The following is a 22,015-nucleotide window of genomic DNA, read 5'->3' on the forward strand; positions in this document are numbered from 1 at the left end:
CGTGTTAGTGATGAGACATTTTTAGGTGTCTACAGTTTGCATAGGCATTGTACTAAGGAAAGCATCAACCAAATGGTGTTGAATAAAGGTGAATCGACAAATATGTAGGTAGAACTCCCTTAGCTCAAGGAGATGAAGAAATTGAAAAGGTTGGGAAAGATCAGGCCATCAAGTTCAAATATACCAAAACCCCTGATCTAGAGGAGTTGAATGCAATTGTTAATGCCTTCAATAAGGCATTCCCAAAGGTAGTAGCAAATTCATGATTAATGTTTTAAGCAAGCTTAGTTATGAAATGAAGTTCACTAGCATTTGTTGCATAAGTTTTGATGACTTGAATCAGATTTCAAAAAAACTCTAAGTGCTCAATTGCACTTAGTGTTTTTCCCACGTGTTTTGGTGAGAGGTAGCGGTTTGAAGACAAGTTTGAGTGTGGATCTCTTGGATTTTCGCACAACTCCCAGCTACAGCTTCACATCGAACTCCAGTCTCATGGCATGAAAATAGGGCCACGTGGGAGGCATTTCTAGGTCCATAATTCATGCCATACTTTCCTCGTGCTGAAACGCTAGTTTGGCTGCAAGTTTTGGGCCAGATTTTGCTTTTTGCATCTACAAAATAATACGCCAACCTCTTGCATGAGGCATGGCAGAGGTTAAGATCAGTTGGGAATAAGTTAGACAATAGTTTAATTCCAATTTCATTTCAGTTCAAGCATTTTAAATGCCTAGTTATTGCACCAAAAACCCTAGGTCCCTAGTGTTGGTGTTGGAAATAAGCCACACCCGGACCGACGATGGACTGGTCCAAGAGGACCAGTAGCTCAGTGGTAGAGCACTCCAGCAGCATATGGAAGGTCCTAGGTTCGAGTCCTAGCTGGTCCATGTCTCAACATGGTATCAAAGCCAGGTCCAGGCTAGGAGCCCCAAGCACATGAGAAGTGTGGCTTAAGGGGGGGTGTTGGTGTTGGAAATAAGCCACACCCGGACTGACGATGGACTGGTCCAAGAGGGCCAATAGCTCAATGGTAGAGCACTCCAGCAGTGTATGGAAGGTCCTAGGTTCGAGTCCTAGCTGGTCCATGTCTCAACACCTAGCTATGGGTTGGCAAATTCTTATTGTAAACTCCATTTAAGAATGTTTATTTTACATTCTTAGGGTTAGAAACTCTTTATGCACAAACAATAGGCAAATGTGCTGCAATTTCAGTGTATTATGTTGTTGAACTTGTGAATTTTGAAAATTAATCAAATTCAAGCATTTGTGGTTTATATATTGGTGTTGATTGATCACTTGGTATTGATAGCTTCGTAATTACTTTGCTTGAATTGCATGACCTGGTTGAATCTTGATCTTGCGTGCTTCGTATGGTTTCATCTTGCTGCAATGCATTGGTATGGCATAGTGATTTTTGATGAAACTTGAATATTTGTGTTATTGTGATATTCCTCGGATGATTGCTCTAATAAATATATGAATTCTCAAATATAATTTATACGTTAATGGTTTTGTGAAATTCAGTCTAATCATCTCTGTAGTAACGTGATTGCATTGTTTTCATTGTCCGAATAGAATAGATTTCAATTTAATTTCTTGTCACCCTATCTATTTTGATCTTTTTGAAAATTCATGTTAGATTAGGTTGTTAGTTTAACAAGCTTTTGTTTCAAATTAATGTTGCAAGTGTTGTAAAATTGGAAATCTACATCTTTTGCCTTGCAAATTCATTCTTTTTGAGAAAATTGGCATTGTATCCCACTAAAACTAAGTTAGAACTAGGATATGCCCTTTAAACAAATAACCACATAAAATAATTGAGTGAAAACATGCACGGCTATGACCTAGCCTAAAGGAACCTTGGAGTGAATTCTCACTTTTCAAGAGAGGAGTTATAACCTTAAACCTCCTGCCATTGGTAGTGCTAACACCGTGGTCAACAATACCCTTATTTATTTGTTTATTAGATGGGAAAAGGGTTTGTATATTGATGAGTATGTGGAAGAAGGAAGACTGGCAAATCTTTTGAGAAATGGATATATGTGGTGAAAATATTGTATTTGTGTAGTTATTTTCCCCATTGTTGGACAATTGTCCCCTCATCTCCATTTTGAATCTTGAGGAAAATTCATGTGTTGTAAATCCCTTGGGTTTAGTGGGAGTTATGTTTTGTGAGTTGTGTTGAACAAATATGTCTATCTTTGTTTCTTATCTTGTGTGTGCAGGTTACTTAGGTTTCCTGCCTCCTGGTTCAGGGGTGTGCTTGAGAGAAAGCCCTATGGTTGGAAGGTGAGCTCCAATTGCCTACATGGAAGTTTCTTGTTTATTTGCAAGTTTGGTGGATTCACTTGGAAAATACCTTGCCATTGAGATGGCATTCTTCATCTTCAATATTTCGGTTATTAAGAATTTATTTAAGAAACAAGTCAATGTAGTGATGCTTTGTGTGTTAAGAAGATCTATCTACAAATGGAGTTCATAAGCTTTATGAGCAGGCTAGAGCTTAAATCAATATTATTATGTTTGAATACTTTGGTAGCAACATTGGAGTCAAATAGGGGTGTCTTCTATCCCCCACATTGTTTGGTTTATATATTGATAAACTTGGAGAAGGTTAAACAAAATTATTGGAGAGGGGATCCACTTGGCGAGTTAGGTGGTGAAGTTACTTTTGTATGCGGATGATCTTATTCTAATAGCAAAAATTGTCCATGGTTTGAGAGAGCATTTGAAGTCTATAGAACTCTTTTGACAAGAGATTGCTATGCAAATGAAACCAAAAATACCTAAGTCGTGATTTTTCTTTGAAAAGGAAGAAGCAATAGGTTAACTTTATCTTTGAGAGAAGCTTGTTGGAGATAGTGAAAGAATACAAGTACCTAGGAATTGATTCTCAAAATAGGCTCAGTTGAGAGACTTACAAAATAAAAAGGATACAAGGAGGATGTAGAGCTTCTTGCCTACTTCAAAATAGGTGTAGGAATGTGGTGTTATGGGATTGTAAAACCAAGAAAATGCTTTTTTGGTTTGTTGGTCATCTTGGTTGTCCTCTAGGGTTGTGATGTTTGGGGGAGTAGCATGTCAGGCCACAAGTGGCGGCAATTAGAAAGATTCTAGAAACATTAAATCACTAGTAGTCTCAAAGTCAAATCAACAATCCCCTATGAGATCCTTTTGATTGAAGTGGGAATGTTTTCAATGAAGCATCAATGATAATTCATTAGCTAAGCTACTTAAAAAAGGTTGAAAACATGGATAAGCATCACTAGCCCAAAATGGTTGTTGAGGAGGAATTAGACTATAGGGAGAAGACTTGGATCAAGAAGAATAGCAAGTGGATGAGAAAATGGGACATTAATTTGCAAGATGTCCCACCACTAATAAAGAGATAAAAAGGTTTATGTTGGAAAAATTCAAGACTGCCATGTGGACAAAAGAGATTGGCCAAAAAAATGCACTATGTCAAAGAGTTCAACCCAATTTGCAAGATGTCCCAACACTAATAAAGAGATAAAAAAGTTTATGTTGGAAAAATCCAAGACTGCCATGTGGACAAAAGAGATTGGCCGGAAAAAATGCACTATGTCAAAGAGTTCAACCCTGCATGGAAACATGATGAAAAAGCTTATTTGAGGGCTACAATTAAGGCTAAAATTTTAGTTGCACAATTGAGGACCGGTTCTTATAATCTTAGATGACAGATAAGTAGATGGACAAACCCTAAGGAAGAGTTGGAAGAACTTGCATTTTCTGTAGCAAAGGGGGCAGTTGAAACTAAATGGCACTTTATCATTGAATGTGCAGCGTATGAGGATACTCATTTTCAATTTGGAAATAATTTGAAGGTGGGCAGTTTGAATGAGCTATTTGAGGATGCAAGGATTCACAAAACCACTAGTTTCTTGATCAAGATTCATAATAGAAGAGCCAATATTGAAAGGAACTTGAAAATGTGTTAACGTTATGTGCCTTGGTCCCTTAGACTGCTTGGTCTCATGAACGTCGTTAAAATTCATTCATTCATTCATTCAAATGTATGTTATTTAAGAAAATGAATATTTTGTAAAGATCTATCTATGAATAGATTCCTTATCAAAATCTCTATTTACCAAAGTTGTCATTTGATGGTTGTAAAATGAGGTTGTATGTAAAAATCTCTATTTTGCTTGTTTACCATTTTAGTTAAAAGGAAAGAAAAGTATAGATTGTCAATAATTGATTTTCTTTTATGTTTTGTATAGTTATTTCCTTTTCACCTCTTGTTATTCTCAAAAGAATATATGTATGTACATATGTACGTACATACGTATGTATGTATGATTGATGTGTGTATGCATGTGTAGCATCCTAAATTGTACTCCCTTACAATTTTGACCGCATTTGGACCCTCACCTTAGCATTCGTGTCCCAAAACTTGATTAGGACCTAATTCTGCTCATACCATTCAATTATAGCCTCATTTCCACTTTTCACATCACATAGCCTCCTTGTTTTGGCCCTTAAATGGGGAAGGACTAGGGCGTGGCGCCTTGGCCCCCCTTAACGATCACAATGAGCTAGCGGAAATGTGATCTCCATGTCGGCTTATGTCAGAAAATTAAGATGTTTTCGACAGGTAAGTATAAAAGGAAGTCCACCCCTCTCATTTCATCATCACAGGAGAATCATAAGGCGTCCATCCAATCCATATTCAAGCAATCTATCATTCAAGCATTGAAGCATTCATCATCAAGCACTTCTAGAGGTCTTCAAGGCTACATATTCTTCACTCATCCATTGTGGGGCAACATTACATCATTCATATGTAAGCATGTGGGTGTCATTAGGCTTTTGTCATGTCCATGCTTTCATACAACATATGTGATTACATTCAAAAAGCAAAGCATCATCATCAACAATTGCAGATCTGAGGTATATCTTTCCATTATTTATTTCAGTATTTGCAATATTTAATTCAAGGTTAATTCCTAAACCGGGGTTTAATTCGTATTCCCAACCTATTTCCCCTTCTTTCTGTGTGTAGGAAGCAGGTACGAAGTTGCGATCTTCAGAATAAGCACTATCTACAGTGATGAATCAATCCCCCTTCGGAGTGCGAAAAGTTCGAAGGACCAAGGCGACCAGCACCACGGTTCCGACATTTTAGGAGATCCTCAAGGAGTAGGTCCGAATTTGCTTACATTACTCATATCCAAGTTTGTGGCTCAATCCCGCAACTGTAGCTTATTGTTTATGCACTTCTACTTCAATTTCCAACACTTTTACCCTAATTTCAGCAATTCGATTTACAAAAGAGGTTTACTTAATTCACATCATCAAAAACGCAATCCAATCAGAATTCTTAGTCGTAATCCTTGCTGGTTTGTGACTACATCCATTGGATTGCAACCGTCTTTTGAATGTGATGGTCTTGTTGTGATGTTTTCACACATCGCCCCATTGCAAATGGGGACCCCCTACTTTCTAGGCCCTCTTAGTCTTTTGGTTTGTTGGGTCTTTTCGTGGCAGTCTCGTTAGTCTCCTTGTTTTGCACGGGTTCGGGGGTCAATTTGATCAAGTCTGCAGCTCGTTTGAGCGAATTTGGCCAAGTCTAGATCCTGTTTTGTCCATTTTAGGGTTTTGATTCAGACTTGGATTTGAGGCCTTTCCTTTAGGGTTTTGAAAAAATTGAGCGTTGCATTGGAATCAGAGCCCTCCAAGGAGCCCGCCAGTGAAATTTGAGCGAATTCCGAGCAACTTTCTATTTTTAGAAAGTTCCTTTTTTTTAGGGATTTTCACTACATCCTGGATTGGTCTAATTTTGCCAAAAATCAAACTTAATATTTTTAGCAGCTTCTATTTCTAGTAAGTGCTTTCCTGACCTGTTTTGCCTTGGTCCTAACATTTTGAAACACTTACTATTTTGGGAAAGTCTATTTTTGGCAGGTTCTTCACAGGCACACATTGAAGACTGAGCATTCCTGAACATTTCTAAATCCGGAAAGTTGAAAAAGCAAGCTAATTGATCAAAAAATGGTTGTATGGATTCCCATTCCAAAAGTGGAAAGCATTGAAAATCTTCTACATCAAGCAAAGAAATCCACTTCAATTCCAGATATGGCATCCTGATCTGGAAATGGGCAAAAATGGCCAAGTCTAGATGAAAAACCAAGCAAGAATTCCTAAGCTACTAAAATCATGCCAAGGACAAGTGAGCGCCAAAATGAGGCCATGGAGGAATTTTCCTCCATGGCAAATTTTCCAGCACAAGGTGAGTTGGCGCTCTAGTGCAGAGATGGGCGCTAAAATGGGGTGATGGAGGATTTTTCGTCCACCCCCAAAATTCCTTCACCCTAGTGTTTTGCCACCCAAGTGCAAAGGAGGGCGCTAGAAAGGTGGTGTGGAGGAATTTTCCTCCACACCAATTTTTTCCTCCATCATGCTTAATTTCCGCCCAATCCAGGAGTGGGGCACCAAAACCAAGGCATCAAGGAAAAGCAAGAAATTTCAAAAATTCCTCCAAGGCAAGTGTTTGGTGCCCAAGGAGAAGCCAGAGAGCTAGAGTCAGGGTGTGGAGGAATTTTCCTCCACACCATAATTTCCTTCACTGCAAGCAAATAGTGCCCAAGTTTGAGAGTAGAGTGCTAGACAAGGATAAGGAAGGAATTTTCCTTCCAAGGTGAAATTCCGCCCAAGGATGGATTGAAGGTGGATTCCAAGGCAAGGAAGCAGTCAAGGAATTCCAAGGCAAGGAAGAAATCAAGGATAAGAATGCAGAAGTAAAATCCCCTCAGGAAAGAGAATTAAAAAAATCCTTCTCAAGCATGAAAATTCGCCCAAATGTTGAAGAAATTTCAAGGCAATGACAAAATTGGATAGGAAAGAGAATTTTTTCTCTCCTGGACCCCAAAACTCAAATTTGAAAAAATTGCTTAAAATAGGAAATGTGACAAATTGATGAAAAAGCTTCCTTGGAACAAGATGAACTCAAAAAGCACAAAAAATTCCTTCCCCAAGGAACAAATTTCCAAAATTTCTTCTCCAATTCCGAAATGTGCTCGACGTGAAAATCAAGGTTCAGAAAGAAAACTTTGAGAATTCAAAGAATTCCTTCCTCAGCAAAGAAATGCGCCCAAGATAAAGAAATTCTTGAAAAAAGGTGAAAATTGACTAAGTGTTGGAAATTCCTTCCTTTAGGACAAAATTCTTGAAAATAATAAAAAAAATTGGCTAAGGCATGAAGAATTTTCTTCCTCCATAACAGAGAAATTCCACCCAAGTTGGAATCATGGTGCCAAAGCAGAAAAGGAAGGAATTTCCTTCCAGGAGAATGGAATTCCAGACGAGGAAGAAAGTTCGCCAGGGTTTGAGAAATTTCAAGGCAAAGGTTAAAATTGGCTAAATGAGAGAATTTTCTCTCCTGAAATTCCAGATGAATAGGATTCCTGCAAGAGTGGATAAATTTGTTAAAATTCTTCTAAGGCAAGAAAATCTTCCAAAATGTCTTTTGTGAGCTCGAAATGGAAAGATTCTTGTAAAGGATGAGTTGGCGACATGCAAAGAGAATATTTTGTATTAATGAAGCACAACTAGGAAAATTATAAATGACAGCGAGGTCCACTTGCATGGCGAGAATCTATTGAACGCATGGCAGCATAATGACGCATGCATGGCTGGAATAATTGACCAAGTGGCGGCTAGGTCAACACATGCTGAGGTAGTGGAGCATATATTTTTTTGCACGTAGCCGTCGCATTTGGGAGGTGATCGTGCATTTATGGCATCATGGGTGATTTTGGATGGAGGAATATTTATTCCATTTATGATGTATTGGGCAGATTTGGTGGAAAATGGTGCATTTAATGCACAAGTGGACACCATTTTAGGCATGCAGGAATTAGTTGTTAGTGGGTATAATGGGCATTTGATGAATATTCCCACCTTGTTGCATTATGTGTGTGGAATCTTTTAGGGAAAACCCTAATTAGGGTTTTTGCATGTAATCAAGGCTGGAGGCCTATATAAGGGGGTGACCCCCCTCATTTGTAAGGAGGGAGATTTGTATGAAATTGTTACGATAAGTTTTTGAGATAATAACAGTGAAACATTGTTCTTTGATGGTGTCCACTTAAGTTATTTTTCAAAACTTGCATGGTTTCACCTTCCTCACTTAGAGTAGAAGTAGAATTGTGCTTTGATTTCAATAGAGAATGTAATGGTGTTTGATGAATTTTCATGGTTCATACTTTTTGCATCTTGTTGATTATAAGTTGTAGTGTAAAGTTAGCCTGAGCCACCAAATTTGTGCTAAGTTCAATTGAGAATAGTCGTTTCAATTGCGTCGTGTTGGGTATTCAAAAGCACTTTCTCAATGTGAAAATCCTTCAACATCCTCAAAAGATTGAACCGGTAGTTGATCTTGGTGAAGCAGAACTTGGTTTATTTGAATTTGTCCATTAGAGCACTATCTATTGATATCACTGCCCCCTTTCCCCTTTAATTTTAGTTCATTCCAATTCACTTCATTCGAAATTCGAAGCAGAAGCATCACAGAATTGCTATCTTCGATGATGAAGTTCCAACCACAACAAAGAAGTGAAAGAACGATCCAAACATAAGTCCTCTTGGATTAGCGGCATATCACATCAAGCCAACTGAGTCACATCCATTGCATAATCGGAACCTTGTAGTCGATTGTTTGAACTTATTGCAATCTTAAGCATACAATTGAACTTTTATCAAGAGAGAGTGAATTGACCATTGGGAAACTTTATTCTGTGTTAGACGCTATCATAAAAAGCACGTCAATAGGTGCCTAAGCAAAATTAGTGGTTTTACTACATCCAATGGTGGAAACCCTAATTTTCACCATTACAATATGTACTACTTATGTATATGTGTACATATGTATGTATGTGTGTATGTATGCAGGTAGGTATGTACATACGTGCATACATACGTATGTATGTATGTATGTGTGTACTTATGTGTAAATTATATATATAGATAATTAGCTTAATGTTTGTTTGGGATGTTGCTCTCTCTATATATATAGATAAAAAAAAAAGAATTCAAAATACAGTTCAACACAAGGCTGAAGCATTGGATGCAATGGCGATGAGGAAGGGGAGAGCCCCCACTCCCCACAAGCCTGCAGGCCTATGGGGCATGGGATCTCTTTGCCACTCCACCATCCATGGGGTTCAGCCCCATTGTGGGAGCAGCAGCCTATGTAGGGGGCATGGCCTCCATAGTGGTGCTTGATCCCCAAGTCTAAGGTGCAAAATGTTTTTTATGATGTTCATTGGGGTAAAACAAAAACAAAATGTGTCACCATACATTAGTGTGTGTGTGTGTGTATACACACTAAGAAATTTTACAAACTATCAAATAAAATATCCAATTAATTAAACAAAAAAATGTGTCTCTACATATATGCCATCTTTATATATAGAAAAAGAGAAAATTAGATGTAGAATGTAATAACGGTTTCTCCTATTTAAATCTATTTACTATATATTTATAAAATATATATTATTATATAATTACTTATTTGGGATATGTAATAATTTTAACAAAGTAGAAGTGGAAGGCAAACTTAAAAATTATAAATTAAATAATGTATTACTTCTTTTCAGGAGACCCTTAGTCCTTATCCCCTTCTTCCCTTGTGTTACTAAACGAATGTAACAAGTGAAGGATAGGAGTGCCTTTTTAAAATATCAGATTAGGGATTCAAGGGTGCCCTAGAATGATTAAGCCCTTATGTGGGTTTTTAACAAATCAATTTTCCCTCTAAGCATGTGCACTTTATAAAACAACAGAAAATCTTAGGTTTAATTTTAGTTAATTGGTTAAGCAAATGATTCCTTGAAGGGTAATAGTTGACTGTAGAGGTTAGTTAATTAATAGTTCCTATGGGGTTCCATTAATTAATAAGGTGATTTAATTAATCAATTTAACTTAGTGAGAGTATATGTTTAATAAGATAAAATAATGTGTAAATCATAACTTTGGAAATCAATTTAAGGGAATCTCCAACATAACCGTAGGTTGATTATTGTAGCGACTTATTCCACTTAAAGTTAATTCCTCATTATTGTTAAGTATTATAAACCTCAGATTATAGTTAATGTTTAAATGTAAGTAATTGGTATTAATTTAGTGTGTGCTTTCCTATGGCTGTTGAACACTAGTTATTCACATTTGTTTAAATTGATATTTATTCTTAGTCAAATTTAGATGTTCAAATGGGTTGCATTTTAATGTGCTTGAAACTAGATTAAATTAGTTAAACATATTAAAGTGAACAGTAATGCAAATTAGTTAGGGTCAGTTATTTTTAGGTGTTTGGTCACGCAATGATGGTGTGAGCACCCCCACTCTCAATTAGAAGCCTAGAGGGAGATTGTGCTTCATGGAGGTCCTCCCTTGAGATGTTTCATATTTAGACACCAAACTCTAATTAGGTTAACCATCATTGTAGGGTGTGCACAAGGGGTTTCATAATACCCACTCGCATTATTTTTCCTTCCCTTGCTCTTATGTGGTGTGCATGTGATGACATTGCACATGCAACAACAAAAAAAAAAATCTTAGCTTGTGTTTCATATCCACGTGTAAAATGTGGGCATCATATTCTATAGTTATTTACTAAGTTACCGGGTTCGCCTCTGGGCCCCCCTGGTACGGGTCCGGGTTCGGCCGGGTCTGTGGTACGGGTCCGGTTCGACCTGGGTTCGACCAGGGTTCGAAAAACCCAGAGTGGGTTCGACCCTGGTCAAACCCAGTCGAACCCGGGGTCGAACCCAGTTGAACCCAGGCAGACCCAGTCGAACCTGGGTGGCTGGGCGGCCTGTAAAGTCAAAAAACAATGCAAATTTAATTTTTTTTTCAATTCCACCTTGTAAAAAGTGAAAGTTATAACCTTAATAAGCAGAAAATTAGACGTTTTAAAAAAACAGAAAACTGATGCACGCCATGGAGTTCCGTGTGGGTTTGAAGGTTGTGATTTGGTGTTGGCGGCGGGGGCGCTGCCCCTCGACCCCGCCCTGTACCGCGACAGGGAGCGCGCCCTGGGCGCTGCCCCGGGACCCTGCAAGGGGCGCTGCCCCTCAACCCCGCAAGGGGCTCTACCCCTTGACCCCATTGGGGGCACTGCCCCCAGACCCCCGCAAGGGGCGCTGCCCCTTGACCCCGTTGGGGGCGCTGCCCCCAGACCCCCGCAAGGGGCGCTGCCCCTTGACCTCGTTGGGGGTGTTGCTGGCAAAATCCAGGGCCTCAGTTTGAAAAATTAAACTTGGATGTTCTTAGTTTGAATCCATTTAATGATCAAACTTTAAATTGTTGAAAGTTGAAACAATGATACTTGAATATTTTATCATTTTGATATTAGACTTGATGTATATGATGCTGTTATGGTATGATCATGATGCTACGATTACAAGTTTATGTTGGTTTTGTTGTTTATATGATGCTATGTGACATGCTAATCTTAATTCATGCTTATAGGTTGCATATATATATAATTTACATGTTTTTGTACTAACGAACCCAAACGAACCCAAACCCCTTTTCAAAATTTTGCCGTACCGGCGTACCGGGTTCTTCGAACCCGAACCGGTACCCGAACCCGAACCGGTAACTTAGGTTATTTATACTATTTAGTAATTTATTACTGCTTCCAAGTTCTTTTCCATTTTCAGAATAAGTTTTCCCCAAAGTTTCACCATGCCCTAACCTGGCCATAGCCACTTGGTGTTACTTAAATTTCATATGTTTCCAAGTACCCTTTTGCAGAACATGGTACAGCATAGGAAGAAATCATTAAACATATCCTGGTATCTTGTAAATACAATTAGAACATAAAACCAGGAGCAAGTCCAAAAAATGGAAATCACTCTTTCGTACATTCAATTTTTTTTCAAATGATGGAACCTTGAAAGATAAAACTTATAAGGAAAACAAGGTAGTCTGGACAAGCAGGACTGATACACAAATACTTTGTTCTTATTTATCAGATTGCTCTTTGAGACATAGAAATTATATAATCAAATCTTAAGGATGAAATAAAGAAATACAAAAAATCTAAAGAAACTAATAAAGGTCTTAAATTTGGACGTCATGGATTCAAATGAAGAAGCATGAAAACTAAACAATTTGAATAACAATTATTTTATAATATTATGGTTTTTCTGCTGCATCCAAAAATGGGCACTCTCACAGTATTTGCTTCTTAATCAAAAATTCGGCTCAGGTTAAGTTCTTAAAAAAGATCAAAGATTGAATCAGAGAACCATCAAACTCAATATTAATAACTTAACTTCTCATCCTATTTGAATGAGGACTTCTACAAATTTTGGCAACAATAATGATTACACCAACGGATGAAATTATTAGAACAGCTAGTGTGTCCTTGCAAAGATATCAACCCATGAAATATAATGCAAAACTATGATCCAAGACAGACAAGATCCAAAATACCACTTACTTCCTTGTTGAGGAACTATCAAAAAGTCTCCATCAGCATTTGCAAATGCACAGCCTTCCATAGATGCATTTGCAGCATACCTATAAACAAAAACCCAGAAAGATGCATAAAACAAGAATTCTCTGAAACCAAAATTAAGGTTTTCATATCATCTACTTCACTTTTTCAGGAGAAATGGGCCTTAAAAAAATGTCACAAAGCATAGCAAATAAAGAGGTTTTGATTAATAATATGATGAGGCTAGACCTAGACAAATTAAATCCATGGAGATCGCTTGCCATAGACTACAAACTCAAAAACAAAAAACCTTTCAATAAATACTGAAAAATGTATTTTTATAGAGATATCCTTCATAACAATAGAAGCAATATTTACAAAGAAAACTAGAAATTCTTAAGCATTATGGAAAACCAAAATGGAGAAGAAAGCCATTTCAATCACATAGATAGATTGTTAAGCATTCATTATCATCATGTCCTTTCCATGGGTATAGACATCTCATTCTCCTTATTCTCAGCCAACCTAGGTTTGTCAGTTGGGATAAAATGCACAGTTGTTCAAGGCAGATTAGAACAATTTATGCCAATTAAATTATCAGCTCCACGGTTGAGAAGAAATTCAGCAAATATGGGCTTGCTCGAAAAAAAGGTTGAGGTCATAGTACAAGTTGGAAAAAACACCCATTGCCAAAAGCATATAATGAATTTTTATGATGGTGGTGATATGCAAAAGATAATTATGGGATGAGATACAGAGAAATAGTCCTACTACATGATGCCGAGTATAAGAAATAGTAAAGGTAACTTTTAGATGGCCAGGACCATTTATATTGGAAAAACAATACTGCTAAATAAAACCAAGGAGAAGAATAAGGAAAGAGTGCTAACATTTAGATGGTTAGGACCTGTTGGTGTCTGTTTTATCATCTACCAAACATTAGGATAGGATACCCGAAGGTATTCTATCCTCTCCTGAAAAATCGCTACTGATTCCAAGGTCTATATGTGTGAACAAGCGACTTTAGTGGAATAGCTTCTTGGGTAGTGTATGCTGAAATTTTCAAGGGGGACTTACGTTTGACAAGTATTCTTGAACTGCTGGACTTAGATGGATATAGCAATTTAGGCTCTTCTTTCTTTTTTTTGGGGGGGGGGATTTTCCGGGATTTGGACTTTCAAAAGAAAGGGAAAAAAGAGATAGGGTTCAGGAAGGCTAATTTAATCCTACGAATTTTGGAGACGGTATCAACTGGGTGCTCTCAAGAAACCAAACCTTGCTTCACCACACTAGGGACAACTACACAAGGTCGGTGCAATCTTCAATGGGTTGTGCTTATGATCGAGATGTTGGGATGCACAGGGGATGGGCTCAGACTAACTTTGCACGGTAGAATGGACATCATCCATTTACCAAAAGTATGAGCGGAAATACACCATCAATTGATACTTATCAAATCCTTCATTCAAATTAACAACAATGAAAGCAAATCTAGATTAATTTTAACTAAGTGTTGAGGCAATTGAAACCATGCAAATCATTCAAATAATAGAGATTACAAAGCAGTGCACATGCAATATATTATTTGGAAATGACCTTAAGCAACAATACATCAAAAACCTCACCCTTTTCAAATGAGAGGAGGCAACCTTATATAGTTTCTTGAAAATCAATGAATGGCCGAGATCGAATAATGATCAAGGGCCAAGATCGATAATCACAAACCCTAATTAGGGTTTCCCCAAAATACTACTTTCGACCAATTACATTTGGGACACTTGTCCTTCTTGCTAAAAATAAATCTTTTATGAAAATAGAAGGTTGTTACATTGTGACGTGTGCCCTTCTAGAAGCTTCTGGATAAGTCAGGTTCATTGAACCTGGACATGCTGACTTGGAGTAATCTGATTGGTCGAAAAGATGACGAGACGCCATCTCAACATGTTGGATGTCTTCCTTGAATTCTTCAATTTGTGTCAAGAAATTGTCTAAGTATGGAAATTTGATTCCTTCTTGTCGCCATTTGATTTTGCTTGGGAGCTTGTCCTCTTTAGGAGATGAAATCCTTCAAGAAGTTGGAAGTTTATCTAACTTTTCCATATTTTCACCAAGTCTGAGAACTTTTCTTTCTTGATGCCTTGAATTTGGAATAGAAATCCCCTTGTGAAGTTTTTCTCATACTTAGCCAAATTTTGGCCCTCTCTATACTCGGACGAACCTTGCCTGTGGTCCCGTCTTCAATTTTGAATTTGGCTTGAAACTCCATTTGTATTTTCTGTGATGATCCTGCCTTCAGTTGCCATTTTACGTTGCGTGGGAGGAGGGTAAAAGCTCTAGATAACCCCTTGTAAATATGAAATAATGGGATCAAGCTGTTTAGGCATTCGCTATGATCATGTCCTCCTTCTCGATATCCTGACATTTGGAGAAGAATTTCTCCATGTCTTCATCATAATTGAGGAAATTGGAATTTTCTTTGTGAAGCATTTCCCATACTTAGCCAAATTTTGGCTATCTTCACGCCCGGATGAGCCTTGCCTGTGAACTTGTCCTCTTTGAAGTATGCCCTTGCTAGGCTCTTCCTCTGAAGTTTGGAGGCTCCCTTCCTTAGCTTGTCCAGCTAGGAATGATTAATGATGGCATCGTACTCCTCCAAGTGGTCCTGATACAGACTGTCTGCTTCGTCCTTAGCCATATACACTATGTTGTGATACTCCGGGATCCTGAAGGCCTCTCTAATGGCTTCATCACTGATGTTCGCCAGTATCCTCCCGTCAGGTGCGATGATGTCCTTGCTGGCAGGGTTGTAATGCTTGGCACACTCAACCGTTAGTTCATTACACTGCATGGTGGGAAGGAAGCCAGCAGCATGTACAATACCCTCTTCATCATCTTTCACGCAATGATGGTAGGCACAAGGTTGTCCAAGCCAAACATTCGCTTCTTGAACTCCCTCAAATTGATGTGTCCGAGGTTGGTGTCACCGACGTTCTTCCATTTTGAAGTCATCCTTGATTCTGGAGGAGCATCTTTATCCACCTGGAACTTCATGGTGCTCAAGACCTGCAGATGAATGATAAAAAATTTAAGTTAGAAAAAATTCTGCAGATTTTCGAAAAAAAAAAACGGGGCCGCGAAATGCCTAAGTGTTGGAAAATTTTCCATTTTTTCCACTCTCATACTTAGCCATAAAAATTGAATTTTCACCTCCAGGCCCTCAGCCTTGAAGCTGGTTGAAGTCACCATCAAGTGTTAAAACTTTCGAAAATTTTCATACTTAGCCAAAAAAATTGAATTTTCACCTCCGGACCCTCAGCCTTGAAGCTGGTTGACGTCCCCATCAAGTGTTAAAACTTTCGAAAAAAATTTATACTTAGCCAAAAAAGTTGAATTTTCACCTCCAGACCCTCAGCCTTGAAGCTGGTTGAAGTCCCCATCAAGTGTTAAAACTTTCGAAAAAATTTTATACTTAGCCAAAAAAGTTGAATTTTCTTTCTCCAAAATCATTTATTAAATTCTAGAAAAATATCCAGAAAATTCACAATTTTAATTTTACCTCTGACTTGGCTAGGCTTTTCTCCAAAATATTGAGAAAATTCAGAAAAGATTCCTTTCTCTAGAAATCTGTAAGCCTTCTACCAAAATATTATCCGACTTCCAGCAATATCTAGAATTTCCTCCAGATGATCTTCAAACTGACATACTTTACTAAGTTCTCCTTAGTAATTTTGAACTTCTTGGTGTAATAATGAATTTGATAATGAAGTATTTGTAGACAAGTTTTAAGAAAAACCCCTAAAATCATCCAACTCATACTTTCCATTTTGATTTAAGTTCGAAGATATTCATTAATCCTCCAATATTCCCTTTCAAAAAAAAACTTTCCATTTTGAATTAATATCTTAATAAAAATTTAATATTCCCTCAATATTCTCAAAAAAACATTCCATTTTGGATTTTTTTTGAGGATCTTTTTTTTTATTTAGATATTTCTTCATTTTGAATTTAATTTTGAAATCTCTGTGGATTTTGTGACATCATGTTGACTTTGTTTGACCTTCCATGTGTAGGTTGATTTTCTGAATTTTATTTCTATCTTTTTCAAATTTTGGCGAATTTAGCCAACCTCTCCGAGGTATGGCGGACTTTGTCTAGAACTCCTTCGTGGCTTCCTTTATGCCTTGGGCGGACTTTAAGTCTTGCACCTCCATGGTCTCCTAAGGTGGGCGGACTTTAGGCCTAGCGCCTTCATGGTCTCTATCAAACTTGGGCGGACTTCAAGCTCACCTCCTTCATGGCTCCTAAGCCTTGGGCGGACTTTAACCCATGCTCCTCCTTCATGGCTCCTAAGCCTTGGGCGGACTTTAACCCATGCTCCTCGTTGGTCTCCTTTACCTTGGGTGGACTTTAAGCTATGCTCCTCCTTGGCCTCCTTTATGGCTGGGCGAACTTTGACCTTGCCTCCTTGATGGCCTCTTCATGGCTGGGCGGACTTTAGAGTAGCCTCCTACGTGACCTCTTCATGGCTGGGCGGACTTTAGAGTAGCCTCCTACGTGACCTCTTCATGGCTGGGCGGACTATATATGAAATATAACATTTAAGTATAAGAAAGAGAAACTTATACTTTAAGTTATATTTCATATATATTGTCAGGATGTTTGAGAGTGGTTTCGGGCCTCTAGGACTAATAATGCAAAATCTAGTTTTTGGAGGATTCTCCAATTTTCCAGACTTAGTCAAATTTCAGGATCAGGATGACATTCCAGACTTAGCCAAATTTCAGGACATTTGAGGATCAGGATGATTTTTCGAGCTGATTATCCTTTGAAGGTGCCATGACCCCCTAAAATATAGGAACTTAGCTTTTTGGGTCAAAACTTGAAAATTTTGGATCGCAGTCGAAGTAGGTCAATGGTACAAGTGTAAACCCTAGGTTTGCATCCCGAAAAAGCAAAAAGCCTAAAATCTAGGGATTTAGCTTTTTTAGATCAAAACTTGGAATTTTCGATTTCCGATCGAAGTTGGCCAGTAGTATAAGTGTAAACCCTAGGTTTGCATCCCGGAAAAAGCAAAAAGCCTAAAATCTAGGGATTTAGCTTTTTTAGATCAAAACTTGGAATTTTCGAGTTTCGATCGAAGCTGGCCAGTAGTACAAGTGTAAACCCTAGGTTTGCATCCCGGAAAAAGCAAAAAGCCTAAAATCTAGGGATTTAGCTTTTTTAGATCAAAACTTGGAATTTTCAAGATCTGGTCGAAGCTGGTCGATGGTGCAAGTGCAAACCCTAGGTTTGCATTCCGAAAAAGCAAAAAGCAGATATCCCTAAAAAATAGGGAAAACTTTCTAAAAATAGCCATGTCGGGGATTGGGCCAGAAATGCCAAAAACGAAACTTCCTAAAAAATAGGAAAAAGCAAAAAGGCAAACTTTCTAAAAATAGAAAGTTGTCCAAATTGATCCAAATCGATTGCAATCTTCGTTCTTTGGCATCCCTAAGCACTTTGAGGGAGTTTGTACTCTGGAATCATATGATTTGCAACAATTAATTTTCCAGAGTCCGGGCTTGAACTGTTCGAAACTGAGTAAGGCTTGGTGAATTTGAAGCGAAAGATCATGGGTGCTAGCAGAAACTCTAGAAAGCAGGAAAAAAGAGGGTCCCCATTTGCAATGGGGCAATGTGTGAAAAAGGTCACAACAGGACCATAAATTTTGGAAAAACATACTTTAGAATAGATCAACATAAATGCCAAGGATGGATGGTGAACCCAGTAGATGATGGAGTGAACACTTCCTAATTAAAGTTCTACCATTCATTATGTTAGGGCCAAATATTTAGCCTCAGCATAATATTATATGAGGAAAGAAGATAACTACATAAAGGAACAATTGAACGAAGCAAGGAGGACCTCTTGGTCTTCTATCAATGAAGAACCATGGTTCCCTAGGTCCCAACACAGCAATTAAAGGGTCAAAGCATCAACTTATCCATAAATATCATGAATAAGGGGTAATCATGATATTACTAGTCAAAGATCAGCATTAGATGGAGCTACTAAATCCAAATTGCAATAATGATTAATCAAAAGCAACAAGTATCAACCAACAAGGTGAAATAAAATTTATTTATTGTCAACAGAAGCTGCTTGAGGCTGATGTATTTAGTTTCATTGCTCAGCTTTTCATTTGTGATACTTTTGTCTAAGGTATTTGTTTTCAGAAAGTGATCATCACTGAATGAAAATGCTATTATAACATCAAAGATTGTTTTCTGCAAGAAGAAAACCTAAAATCATTTTGCTTTCATACCCCAACACCTGTAAATGTAAGCGTCACATATTGGAACATAAAATTATACATCACAAAATATCCAAAGATGATACTTCACTTCTATAAAATACAACAGTTCTACTTCTCATTTATTATCTACTCCATACTATACAAATCCAACCGACAATACCTAAATTCTCCTTGAACACCTAATAGAAATAACAAAATTAATGTTATTACAACACCTAAATTCTCCTTGAACGACTAATAGAAATTAAAAAAAATTAATATCATCACAACTGCTATTATCACAGAGTTCAAACAAATAATTACAGCACAGTTATAAAAGAATTCCATCACACATCACCCCCTCTAAATTATAGTGATCACTTCACTAATTGAGGATTTGTCTTCTTTTGTCCCAAACTGATTGCCGGATAGTCAAGTTTGGAACCAGTTGTCTGCAGTATTCAAAAGATATTATTATTTGGTTTCTTCTCATGCTTTGAGAACACCTTGTTAATGTAGATAGCCTGTTGAGCACCTAGGGCTATTTAATATTATCATGTATATGGGGCATGGAGTAGCTGACATGCGGTGCACATAAACTTTAGTTGGCTATATTATGCAGCTTGTTAAAATTATAATGGGTTGAGCTGACTAAATGTGGCAAAAAGTGGGTTGAGGGTTTATCCTCCCCAGATATTATTAGATGAGAGAGATTATATAGGAGATTCATGTCATTGTAGAGGTATCATGTGATACATTTTGTTTGGTTCAGCTCTCACACTGGAAGATACATTCAAGTGACTCTTCTGTAAAGAATATATGTGGTGTACAACAACCTCAAGTGTATCCTTTATAAGTTATTGAATGTTCAAGTACATCCATACCATTCTCCTCACTTGTGTGATGTTTGATTCTATTTCTGCATATCTCTATCATTGTATGTTCGGTTCTTTACAAATACAAAAATGCAATTCAAATTTATGCAATGTAAAAACAACAGGGGTATCAATACAAAATTGTAAGTGTTTATATTTTAAAACACAAGAATGCAATCTTAGTTTAAAGTAAACCCTCTATGAAACTATGTAATTGTACGATCCTTTTTATCATATTTTTGAAGGATTGCAAAGGAGGAAACTCAAGTTTCTTTGTAAGTATTCTTAGAATGAGGGCCATGTCAATGTCGAGCGTTGCTTGTACATTGAAAAGGCATGAAACCCATAGTAACTTTGTATGTGTCGTCAAGCATTTTCCTTCCAGGTCAGATCTCCAACATGTTCTAGTAGAACTTAACATGCTCTACAGAGTGATAAAGGATTTCCTCATTTATTCTTTTAATAAATTCTGATACCCTTTTACTCCAATTTTTACATTTTCCCTCCAAATGGTGAAATTATAAAGAGAAGAAAATGGAAGGTCAAATATAAAGTGCTCAAGTTCATCAAGAAAAATGATGGGTTGGACTGGAATAAAAGCAAAAAAAGGCTTCAATCTGAGGGTTTATATAACTTCCAGGGATTATCTCAATTTTTGTCTGCATTCTTTTCTTTAGAAAAATAGATTGGTAAATTGTTTTGTAGTTGACTAATCACTTTCATGTTCTAAATGTTAAATATGCTAATTTGACATATATTGGTTCCATTCAATCACCAAATAAACTTCACTGTCTATATGGTCCAGGAAGTCTTTCAATAAAGTAAAGAAAACATGGCAATCTTTCACACAATGTCAAATCCTTGACATGTGCTGCATACTAACATCAAAATACAATATTCCACACTCACATGTGCACAGCAAATCCATGTCGAAGAAATGAACTGCCCGCTCCACAAATTGTGAATAGTCCATCAATAAAGTTTGTTTTAGTATCTGGAATACTCACAGGACTCCAACGCAATTGTGTAGGTGTGGCTGAAGTTAAGGACTGATTAAATTCACTAATCAGATGATCATGTGCTGGAATCCTAGGATGAAAAGGTTCATGTGTCACGGAGGGCTTGATACGATACAGCCAACTGCAGAAAGAAACGCAAATGAATAATGTTATCAGGATATTAACATAAAACCGGCAATCTTTTAGTGTATTAAACAAAATGCATACAAAGTGCTCATTGAATCCATAATACAGCCTCTAATTAAAAAACTGACTGAACAATATTTCCATATAAGAAGCAATGTGCAAGAAAACATCTAGCCATGCTAAAGCAATTACTTAGATATAATCAACATTCTTAATGCATAAAAACAATAAGAGCTTTTCCATCTGTAAGGAATCCGAATATTCATTACATGTGATAAAGTTAGTACTGCAGAATTGTGGTATTACTGTTATGAAATATATGGAACTGCGGAGATATACAAATATAATATGTTCAGAATACATGGCTTGTTAATATTGATTTGTTGGCATACGTCTTTGGGTTGATGCTAAAAATAAAACTAAACACAACACAAGTGAAATAACACTTTTCAAGCCCACAGAAATTGATGGGAATGTAACAATATACATATCATTGACTATCAGATCCAGATGAAATACAAAAGTAAACAGATCCACTTTCCACACGTTAAGAAGATAAAATGATATCACAACTGTAGCTATTTCTTTCAAGCTTTATCATTCAATCTATCTCTATTCCAAAATTATGAACTCCAGGAACAGAGGAATGTGTTTTTTATTAGAGGAAAGCCACAAACGGAGATTTCTTTAGTTTGAAATTCATTGCTCTCAAAAGATTCTTTGGTGCCTTAATTCTTATATATGGTGACCCAACTCCAAAGATCCTTACACCATTGAAGATGACCATGAAGAAATGCAATATTTTAACTATATAAAAATTAAATTATACGAGAAGACTCAAACATAGTATCGACACACCTTACTCTCTAAAATGTGCTAATGGCTTCAATCTATATAAAATTACCTCGTTTCGATCAGTTCATGAAAGCCAGAGAGTCATGCAACAAGCATCAGGTCATCTACGTCTCAAATAAAATTTGGGTGACAACAAAAATCCATAAAATTCTCTTGGATTTATATTTCTTTTTTGTGTGGGAGGATGGATACTTGAGATAAGGTGCCATCTGAGGGAGTCAGGTCATAACCCCAATCAGTCCCAGAAAAGGTAACTGCCCTATGATTTTAGCACTGAACCACACACAGGCAATAATTTTGTTTTTCTTAATAAAATCACTCACATTGACAGATTCCTATGGCTTAGCACTAATTTTTCCAGCTTAAATGACATCCTCGGACCCTTTCTGTGATGTAACATGGC

The 22,015-nt window shown here is 37.3% G+C and overlaps 1 protein-coding gene across 1 annotated transcript in view; it reads right to left on the bottom strand.

Annotated features, from left to right (window-relative positions):
• LOC131040643 (homogentisate 1,2-dioxygenase) overlaps nt 1-22,015 on the bottom strand; it is a 34,850-nt gene that overhangs the window by 9,752 nt on the left and 3,083 nt on the right. Inside the window, exons 2-3 of the mRNA XM_057973597.2 lie at nt 20,522-20,752; nt 12,467-12,546 (exon numbers count right to left, since the gene is read on the bottom strand). Coding sequence (XP_057829580.1) covers nt 12,467-12,546; nt 20,522-20,752 — 311 coding nt within the window. The remainder of the gene's footprint in view (nt 1-12,466; nt 12,547-20,521; nt 20,753-22,015) is intronic.

This window comes from Cryptomeria japonica, chromosome 1, assembly GCF_030272615.1.
Source record: "Cryptomeria japonica chromosome 1, Sugi_1.0, whole genome shotgun sequence".
NCBI lineage: Eukaryota > Viridiplantae > Streptophyta > Pinopsida > Cupressales > Cupressaceae > Cryptomeria > Cryptomeria japonica.